Below are 11210 nucleotides of genomic sequence, written 5' to 3' on the forward strand. Positions count from 1 at the left end.
GTATATAACACATGTAACTGTGACAGGGAAGGTGGCCCCTCTCAGCTCTGGGCCCCATAGCAGCTGCACCCCCTGCACCTATGGTAGCTACACCCCTGTATATAACACATGTAACTGTGACAGGGAAGGTGGCCCCTCTCAGCTCTGGGCCCCATAGCAGCTGCACCCCCTGCACCTATGGTAGCTACACCCCTGTATATAACACATGTAACTGTGACAGGGAAGGTGGCCCCTCTCAGCTCTGGGCCCCATAGCAGCTGCACCCCCTGCACCTATGGTAGTTACACCCCTGTATATAACACATGTAACTGTGACAGGGAAGGTGGCCCCTCTCAGCTCTGGGCCCCATAGCAGCTGCACTCCCTGCACCTATGGTAGCTACACCCCTGTATATAACACATGTAACTGTGACAGGGAAGGTGGCTCCTCTCAGCTCTGGCCCAATAGCAGCTGCACTCCCTGCACCTATGGTAGTTACACCCCTGTATATAACACATGTAACTGTGACAGGGAAGGTGGCCCCTCTCAGCTCTGGGCCCCATAGCAGCTGTACTCCCTGCACCTATGGTAGCTACACCCCTATAAATAACACGTTACTGTGACAGGGAAGGTGGCCCCTCTCAGCTCTGTCCCATAGCAGCTGTACCCCCTGCACCTATGGTAGCTACACCCTGTATATAACACATGTAACTGTGACAGGGAAGGTGGCCCCTCTCAGCTCTGGCCCAATAGCAGCTGCACTCCCTGCACCTATGGTAGCTACACCCTGTATATAATACATGTAACTGTGACAGGGAATGTGGCCCCTCTCAGCTCTGGCCCCATAGCAGCTGCACCCCCTGCACCTATTGTAGCTACACCCTGTATATAACACATGTAACTGTGACAGGGGAGGTGGCCCCTCTCAGCTCTGGGCCCATAGCAGCTGCTCTCCCTGCACCTATGGTAGCTACACCCTGTATATAACACATGTAACTGTGACAGGGAAGGTGGCCCCTCTCAGCTCTGGCCCCATAGCAACTTCACTCCCTGCACCTATGGTAGCTACACCCCTGTATATAACACATGTAACTGTGACAGGGAAGGTGGCCCCTCTCAGCTCTGGGCCCCATAGCAGCTGCACTCCCTGAACTATGGTAGCTACACCCCTGTATATAACACATGTAACTGTGACAGGGAAGGTGGCCCCTCTCAGCTCTGGGCCCCATAGCAGCTGCACTCCCTGCACCTATGGTAGCTACACCCCTGTATATAACACATGTAACTGTGACAGGGAAGGTGGCCCCTCTCAGCTCAGTGCCCCATAGTAGCTGCACCCCCTGCACCTATGGTAGCTACAGCCCTGTATATAACACATGTAACTGTGACAGGAAAGGTGGCCCCTCTCAGCTCTGGGCCCCATAGCAGCTGCACCCCCTGCACCTATTGTAGCTACACCCTGTATATAACACATGTAACTGTGACAGGGGAGGTGGCCCCTCTCAGCTCTGGGCCCATAGCAGCTGCACCCCCTGCACCTATGGTAGCTACCGCCTGCCGGCACATGTCGGCTCAAAAGAAACATGAAACACTCAAGTCGACTTTCTGATGGTGGCATTATGCTGGTGTCAACCTTCCCCCTGTCGACCTTTAGTGGTCGACCATAATAAGGTAGACATAATGACCGTATACCAGGCATTGAGGGAGAATTTATTAGAGCGCTGCATGGCACCGTTTTCATAACAAGATATAAACTATAATGCACATAATGACATCATCGTTACCCCAGAAATGATGTCACTAGACTACCTACTGTCAGTTATGTCTGACGAAGAAAATCTAACATGAGAAGGAGACTACTCTCCCCCCCCCTCCCCCAACATATTCTTTAACTTTATGTGCCATAAATAAAACATTTCAGCATCAGATTAAATACATTTTAATTAAAAATTGTCAAGTTTTTATATCCCATCATTATAACGACGCGCGTTGGACTCGTGGTCTAACCCGTTCTCTGACGTAGGTGATGACCACACATCCCTCTGGGTACAGTCCCTATGTAGAATAGTCATAACATTCCAAAGCCTTCTCGCGCAGTACGACGCTCACAAGCGTCAGGAATAAACGGCGAGTGATCAGAGCCTTTTATTAAAAAAAATTGTTTATCTCTCGCTCATTGAGATGCAAACTTAAAAAAAAAAAAAAAAAAAAGACAGAAACTAAAGATGGCGGTTCGGTCCAGTTTGCGCTTGAGAGGTCTTACGCTGTACCTCAGGAGGATATCATGTTACTGCCGGTTGCATACGTTGTCTTACGGACTCAGTTCGATAGTTTATAAAAGTTACAAAGAAAAATTTGAAAACGTTTTTTTCTTTTTTTGAAATCATGTACAACTCTTTCCGCGGGATTTCATTAATCTCCCAGTCGAAATCCTTGTCCCCAGTTGTGTCTTCCGCCACCTGCTGCTGCTGCCTGATCATCCGCTGCTCGTCTGGCACTCGCAGGGGGGATGCCGAAACCAGAAATGCCTCCTCTTCTGCTGGGCAACCAGTTGTACCTGATGGAGGAGATTACACCATGTTTTACACATTTACAATCTCAGCATGGTGCATTGGGATAATCACGCATTTCACAATTGCAAACTCTTTCAAGCATAATCAATTAGCCAATAGCCAGCTAATTTGTGATTGGATAATTAGAAATGTTCTACAACCCTAACAAGAGACGATGCTAAGCAAAACATTTTCGGGTTGTCAGTTTATGTAGAGTGACCCCTTCTGGCTTTATGGCAGTTTTATCTGTTTTCCTAAAATAAACCACTGGCCGGAGTAAGGGGACAACTTGCTTTCATGATTGTTGTGTGGAAATGTTTTACAATCCACATGAGAAATCTCAAAAGCAATCTGTAGGAATGGGGTCGGTTCTGCATACGGTGACCATGGCTGTAAGGTGCCTAAATTACAGCCAAATTAATGGCAAAAGAAATCTTTTGACTCCACCAATGACCTACAGTAAGAATAAGTGAGGATGGATATTCTGCTAGTTTTACTCATTTAATCTGTCCCGAATCTCTAAGGTGCATTAAATGGTCGGAATAGATGGAGGAGATTGATTTAAAAACTTTTGGGAAGCATCACATCCAGTCAGCTATCCACAGAGCACCAACATGCCTGGAGATAATGCTGATTTATGAAATTTTATTTATATAGCGCTCTTTCTCCAATAGGACTCAAGGCGCTTAACAGAGAGAATGAATGTAATACAGTACAGGAACAACGAAGTACAGAAAAGCTTTTTATAAACAATATTTAGGGGAATTATGGAAATGCTTGAGTAAACAGGAAAGCCTTGAGTCTGTTTTTGAAGAATTCTAGAGTGGGGGCCTCTCAAACTGTGGGGAAGTGAGTTCCATAGACTCGGAGCCGTATGACTAGAAGCTTGACCCCCAGTCTTTGTTGTCGTCCCCCACTTCTCGTTCTGTGTACCCCATGCTCCCACACCAGGTGTGTGTTCCATCTTATCTACACTGCAGTGTAAGAAAAAAAACTGCCCAGCATCTGTGTTTACATGCAAAAACAGACAGTATTTACCATACATCTAAACCTATGTATGTATTTGCAGTCCTTGCGTTGCTCAGCTCGTGCTTCCTCTTCCTTTATTCCCAAATCAGGCCCTTTATGCGGCAATTTCTCCAAGTGCAAAACCAGGTTGTACTTTCCCGAGTCGCAGGCTATTACATTTCGCACTAATCATGAAAGTCGCTTTTACTTACAGAAACTGTGGTGTGGACAGAAAGCTCCTTCCCCCGAGATCCATGGGATATTTAAACATCAGAAAGAAGTAAAGATGTCCCACCAGATTTCCAATCAGTTCATTAATGATCCTTCAACAAATAAAGAAATATCCAGGGTTCAGAAGCATGATCATATCACAGTATCCTGCCTGCAGTTCCGACTGTATCAGTGCAGCTGCGGCGTGACGACGGACGTCTATATTGGCATCACATCCGTTCTAAGGCCACAGAAAATCTGACTTCACACCAAGCAGCTGCTTTTGGGTGACGTTCTAATCTGTCAGCCATGGAACTCTCAAAGCGTAAACTGTAAGCAGTTATGATAACTCAAAATGCAGACAGGTGTGAGCGACATTACATTAGGTCTGGGAAATTGCGCACAGTAAGGTCTTGTTATATGCAGCCACCTGTGCCTACATCAGGGGTGGCCAAACCTGTCCTCAAGATCTACCAACAGTTCATGTTTTCAGGCAACCTGTGGATCTAGATTAGGAATGAATGCAGCATGTATGAAAATGTGACAGCTAGTAATGACTACAGCTGTGCACCAGCTAGGTGACCTGGGGAATGTGACAGTTCGTAATGACTACAGCTGTGCACCAGCTAGGTGACCTGGGGAATGTGACAGTTAGTAATGACTACAGCTGTGCACCAGCTAGGTGACCTGGGAAATGTGACAGCTAGTAATGACTACAGCTGTGCACCAGCTAGGTGACCTGGGGAATGTGACAGTTAGTAATGACTACAGCTGTGCACCAGCTAGGTGACCTGGGGAATGTGACAGTTAGTAATGACTACAGCTGTGCACCAGCTAGGTGACCTGGGGAATGTGACAGTTAGTAATGACTACAGCTGTGCACCAGCTAGGTGACCTGGGAGATGTGACAGTTAGTAATGACTACAGCTGTGCACCAGCTAGGTGACCTGGGAGATGTGACAGTTAGTAATGACTACAGCTGTGCACCAGCTAGGTGACCTGGGAGGTGTGACCGTTAGTAATGACTACAGCTGTGCACCAGCTAGGTGACCTGGGAAATGTGACAGTTAGTAATGACTACAGCTGTGCACCAGCTAGGTGACCTGGGAAATGTGACAGCTAGTAATGACTACAGCTATGCACCAGCTAGGTGACCTGGGAAATGTGACAGTTAGTAATGACTACAGTAATGCACCAGCTAGGTGACCTGGGAAATGTGACAGTTAGTAATGACTACAGCTGTGCACCAGCTAGGTGACCTGGGAAATGTGACAGCTAGTAATGACTACAGCTATGCACCAGCTAGGTGACCTGGGAAATGTGACAGTTAGTAATGACTACAGTAATGCACCAGCTAGGTGACCTGGGAAATGTGACAGTTATTAATGACTACAGCTGTGCACCAGCAAGGTGACCTGGGAAATGTGACAGTTAATAATGACTACAGCTGTGCACCAGCTAGGTGACCTGGGAAATGTGACAGTTAGTAATGACTACAGCTGTGCACCAGCAAGGTGACCTGGGAAATGTGACAGCTAGTAATGACTACAGCTGTGCACCAGCAAGGGGATTTGGAAAACGAGGACCGTTGGTAGATCTCGAGGACTGGTTTGGCCACTCCTGGCCTACATACTCAGAGGGTGGTGGACACCTGGAACACCAGCCAGCCTGACATCGCCATAGTGCGATAACACGATTTTACCCTCTATTATATTCTACTGCAAGAGACACAATCACAAATACGCAGTCCCCCCCCCCCCCCCACTATCGTAACGGACACTTTCCCGAACAAGCTTACTAGTTGTCATAACAGAACCAGGAACAACAACATTGGGGGCACTTTAGTGGAACAAGCATCTCACTGGAAGCAAACTGCTCAATAAAAATTGTAAAGAAAACAAGAAAAAAAAAACCCCACACAATCGCATCCAATTGTAGATGACAACATATTATAATAAACTAATTTTACTTACGATCCTCCAATAATGTAGTTGAATCCAAGAATCACCCATGGAAGATAACACGCCTATTGTTGCCAAGAAATAAGAAATGCTGCAGTTAGTGTGGCTTCAGTCCTCTACCACCCTACAGGCAATACTCGTCTATGGCAATATGGGAACCCCACTACAGGCCAGGGGCAAAACATCTTTGGTTCCAAGATCTGGATATTAACCATGTTCCATCATTACTTATCTACAACAAAATGAGCATATCTTCCATCCCACTGGCTGCACATAGAGCTATGCTAGTGGCGAGGTCCTAAGGCCCCTCCTCATCCACAAATGCGAGTTCTCCGAGGGGAGAAGTTGCAGCTGGTCCCCATTGAGCTGTCCGGGAAGGTCTGAGGCCACTGCGGGATCCAGGAGTGACTATCTCTACCTTTACAGTACAGGTCACCTACATACCTTAAATCTTGTGCCAAACCAGAATGACACAATTGTATCTCTGTTCAGCTGGGACCAGACGTAGAGGACGGACATGATCATGGGGATCATCAACAGCTGAAAAGGGACACAGAACAGAAAATCAATGATCGTGGATCACTTATAAAGGTGACATTTACTTACACCAGGTAATTATTTATTACCAGTTTCTTATATAGCACATACATATTCCGCAGCGCTTTACAGAGAATATTTTGAACACTCACATCAGTCCCTGCCCCAGTGGAGCTTACAATCTATGGGGCAGATGTATTAAGCCTTAACAAGCGATAAATGCAAGGGTGATAAAGAGATAAAAGTCCAGCCAATAACCTGCTAACTGCCATGTTACAGGCTGTGTTTGAAAAAAGTCAGTAAGGAGCTGATTTGCTGGACGTTTATCTCTCCTTTCATTTATCTCTTGTTAAGGCTTAATACATCTGCCCCTATATTCCCTACCACATGTACACGCGCACACAGACATACTAGGGTTAATGTCCTATTAACCTACCAGTATATTTTTGGATTGTGGGGGGGGGAAACCGGAGTACCCAGAGGAAACCCACGCAAGTACGGGGAGAATATACAAACTCCGCACAGTTAGAGCCATGGTGGGACTAGAACCCCTGATCTCAGCGCTGTGAGGCAGTAATGCTAACCATTACACTGTCCGTACTGCCCAGGTAATGTAGCCAGATTGTCAACATACAGAGAGAGGTCCCCTTACCTTAACCTTTTGAGTGCCAAGTGAATTTGTCAAAATAGGTGTGAAAATTGCCAAGCAAACATTTTTATTCATCATAATGACCTATAATGTTATATAGGAAATATAATATTTTTTTTTTGCACATTTTTTTCTTTGAATTTATATAATAAAAGTGAGCGATGCTGGTATTTTTAGCAGATATTTTTGCGCATCTCACAGATTTTGGCACTCAAAAAGTTATTGTGAACCATTCTATAACAATGTACAAACAGAACTTTTTTATTATTGTTGTTTGTAGCAACAGAGAAAGAGGTAGTGCAAAATTCTTACCTGCATGTCCATTATCAATCCAGTTATCTTATATTACAAAGTTAAGGGGAATTTGACATAAGAAATAAGCAACAGTTATGTAGGGTACACACCACGACGACCCGCTCACGATGCACATTGTGAGTGGGTCGTCAGTGTTTCTTCAGACCCGCTCACCGAGCGGGTCCAATGGCGACCCGCACCCGGCAGTATGGTCGTTATTCAGATCCTACCTGCAGCAGGTAGGATCTGAATAACAACCGACCGACCCGCGGGACCACGCATCGGATCGGTATCGTTCCACAGCAGGAACGAAAAGGGCCCAATCACCACACAATCTGGTCGGAATTGGATCTAGATTGAGGGGATCGGGCCCTAGTCGTCCTGGTGTGTACCAGGCATTAGAATACAGCCCCCCCCCCCCCAAATATGGGAAAAAATAAAATAAAGAAGGCGGTACTTGTGTAGTATCACGGCTCCCACGATGTGCATCGTATATGAAAAAATTGCATCGCATGCGATGTGATGCGATGCCATTTTTCACAAAAATCATTGACGTGTTAAAATCATGTTAAATGCACCGCAAAGGGCATTTGTTACTGTACCACCCCCACTATGAACGCCAACCCGAAGCGTGGCGAGCGCAGCGAGCCGGCGAGGGGCGGTGGTACGCGTCCTACGACCTTTTCATACCCCCACTATCCACGTTGGCGTGGAGTTGAGAATAGAAAGTGTGGCGAGCGCAACGAGCCACCGAGCCCGAAGCGTGGCGAGCCCCGCGAGGGGACACAGATACCTGTGAAGGTATCCGCGTCCGCTCGCCACGCTTCGGGCTCGGTGGCTCGTTGCGCTCGCCACACTTTTTATTCTCAACTCCACGCCGACGTGGATAGTGGGGGTATGAAAAGGTCGTAGGACGCGTACCGCCGCCCCTCGCGGGCTCACCACGCTTCGGGTTGGCGTTGATAGTGGGGGTGGTACAGTGTGAAAAAAGACATTTGGGGTGCATTTAACATGTTTGCTACTAATTTAAATGCATTTGGATGCATTTGTGACCAAAATCGCATGCCAGCGCATCGCATGGCATGCGATGCCATGCGATTTTTACAACAAATGCTTAAAAGACCCGGAAAAATCGCATCGCATGCCACTACATATGGCATGCGATGGGAGCCGTGAAGGTATACAAGTACCAAGAAGGCTACTGGAGATGCACGCGCATAGCGCCGGGTGGCTCCTAGTCAGCAGCACACTGGAGATGCACGCATACTGCGCCATGTGGCTCCCGGTCAGCAGGGCACTGGAGATGCACGCGCATAGCGCCATGTGGCTCCCGGTCAGCAGTGTACTGGATATGCACGCAAATAGCGCCGTGTGGCACCCGGTCAGCAGCGCACTGGAGATGCATGCGCATAGCGCCATGTGGCTCACGGTCAGCAGCGTACTGGAGATGCACGCACATAGCGCCGTGTGGCTCCAGGTCACCAGGCTCTCGCTGTGTGGCTCCCAGTCAGCAGGGCACTGGGGATGCACGCGCATAGCGCCGTGTGGCTCCTGGTCAGCAGTGCACTGGAGATGCACGCACATAGCGCTGTGTGGCTCCCAGTCAGCAGCATACTGGAGATGCATGCACATAGCGCCGTGTGGCCCCTGGTCACACAGCAGAGCCCCACATTAGCTTTCCATGCAAGGATACAACAATACAAATCCAATTAAACAGGAGCATGAACAGGTAATCTGCAGGTCTTCCATCAAATGCACCTGGAAGACAGGGGAGAGGATTACATTAATGTTCGGGAAATGCTGAAGTATAGGTAGTGTTGTAACATGCAAGTGGGAGGTGACAGTTGGTTCCCTTCTCTGCCATCTCGTGGAACCAACTAAGATTGGCATGACAGTGAGGATGTGTCTGGGGGTAGACACTGGAGGAGCGCTGGATAGGTGGAAAGGGCAGCTAATTGGTGAAGGAATTGGAGGACTGGACCCGGGGGCCATGAGCGACAGTAAACGGAAGGTGTAGAGAAAAGACTGAAATAATAAGAAAACCAGTAACAAATTACCTGTTTCAAGCCGCGATGAATACTGATATAGGAAATACAAATTCACCATGTACAGAAATCCAGTGCCAGGCCCCACAGGGAAATAGAAGGTTGATGTTATGGGTCTCCATATCTGTTCCGATAGAAAGCACATTATGCAACAGGTCTTAAAATACACTCACAGCAATAACATTACATGAGGCCTGAATATGCCAGCAACGTCCCTAGGCAACCCTACCCCTCGCGGAATTATAGACAGTTATATTTAAAACAACTCAACTTGTATTTATTTAAAACACAGCCTTAAGATGGCATTCCCATTTATGTTATGTGGATAAACTATCAGCCAATCTTAAAGACTTAATTGGATGCTTCACCCAATATTTTCTATTACTTCTATGAGCAGAACACTGATGACTAATGCCACACATGGCCGTTATCGGCAGTTCAGGCAGATAGTTGCATAGCACATGTCCTCCACTGATAAGCGATAATTGAACAGTCAGCCGCAACACTGGTCCAATTCACCCGTCCTTGGGGAGATAATGTGCGGCTATACACTGAGATATCTCACAGAGTATGACCATGATGACAGTGTTTATTGAAGCATCAGTCAGGTAGCGGGCACCTACACACCGGTCTGCCGCTGGCAGGCCAGCCAGCGGCCATGCACAGAAGGCACAGGCCAGCCAGCGGCCGTGCACAGAAGGCACAGGCCAGCCAGCGGCCGTGCACAGAAGGCACAGGCCAGCCAGCGGCCGTGCACAGAAGGCACAGGCCAGCCAGCGGCCGTGCACAGAAGGCACAGGCCAGCCAGCGGCCGTGCACAGAAGGCACAGGCCAGCCAGCGGCCGTGCACAGAAGGCACAGGCCAGCCAGCGGGTGTATGGTTAGGTCTAAATTGTAGTGGGCTAAAGGACCTCCTGACGTTACAGGGGAGGAGCAAGGTCGGAAGAAGGGTCCCAAACGGACACGCTCGCCACCTGGTTACAAAAGGCAATTTAGCATGTACGGTGGGTGTATACAGCGTCAGCCAGTGGGTGTGTACAGGGGCACAGGTCAGCCAGTGGGTGTGTACAGGGGCACAGGTCAGCCAGTGGGTGTGTACAGGGGCACAGGTCAGCCAGTGGGTGTGTACAGGGGCACAGGTCAGCCAGTGGGTGTGTACAGGGGCACAGATCAGCCAGTGGGTGTGTACAGGGGCACAGATCAGCCAGTGGGTGTGTACAGGGGCACGGGTCAGCCAGTGGGTGTGTACAGGGGCACGGGTCAGCCAGTGGGTGTGTACAGGGGCACAGGTCAGCCAGTGGGTGTGTACAGGGGCACAGGTCAGCCAGTGGGTGTGTACAGGGGCACAGGTCAGCCAGTGGGTGTGTACAGGGGCACAGGTCAGCCAGTGGGTGTGTACAGGGGCACAGGTCAGCCAGTGGGTGTGTACAGGGGCACAGGTCAGCCAGTGGGTGTGTACAGAGGCACAGGTCAGCCAGTGGGTGTGTACAGAGGCACAGGTCAGCCAGTGGGTGTGTACAGAGGCACAGGTCAGTCAGTGGGTGTGTACAGGGGCACAGGTCAGCCAGCGGGTGTGTATAGAGGCATAGGTCAGCCAGCGGGTGTGTACAGGGGCACAGGTCAGTCAGTGTGACCGGTGACAGGGAGGAGGGGTACCTGGAACTTGTGCAGGAAGTTCTCCGGCCACAGCACCAGGTAGGCTGGGGTGATGAAGCCTAGCTTTCCGATCAGCGGGAGAGCGATGGACGCAGCGAACCAGTAGCGGGTAATAAGCGGGATGCTCCGGAACCAGTCCCCGATGTCCGACATGGTGACAGCAGCGGCGGCGGCGGACACCGGACCCGACACCTGCTACCTCCAGCGACGTCACGCGCCCACCACTGACGTGTCCACACCGGGTTCGGCCAGCGAGACGCGTCACTGCCGCTTCCGGTCACCTGACAACTCCAGCCCCTCCCTCCGCAGGGAACGACAG

At 49.2% G+C, this 11210-nt stretch overlaps 1 protein-coding gene across 1 annotated transcript; it reads right to left on the reverse strand.

Moving 5' to 3' along the window:
- Positions 1-1902: 1902 nt before the first annotated feature.
- DERL1 (derlin 1) lies at positions 1903-11185 on the reverse strand. Its single transcript, XM_083186758.1, has 8 exons — positions 10892-11185; positions 9248-9359; positions 8884-8948; positions 7209-7235; positions 6155-6250; positions 5723-5775; positions 3752-3862; positions 1903-2536 (listed from the first exon to the last, which is right to left on the reverse strand). Exons 1-8 carry the CDS (start codon positions 11042-11044, stop codon positions 2392-2394), a joined length of 762 nt encoding a protein of 253 aa, XP_083042884.1. The 5' UTR covers positions 11045-11185; the 3' UTR covers positions 1903-2391.
- Positions 11186-11210: the final 25 nt, after the last annotated feature.

Source organism: Crinia signifera, chromosome 5 (genome assembly GCF_055691185.1).
Source record: "Crinia signifera chromosome 5, ASM5569118v1, whole genome shotgun sequence".
Classification (NCBI taxonomy): domain Eukaryota; kingdom Metazoa; phylum Chordata; class Amphibia; order Anura; family Myobatrachidae; genus Crinia; species Crinia signifera.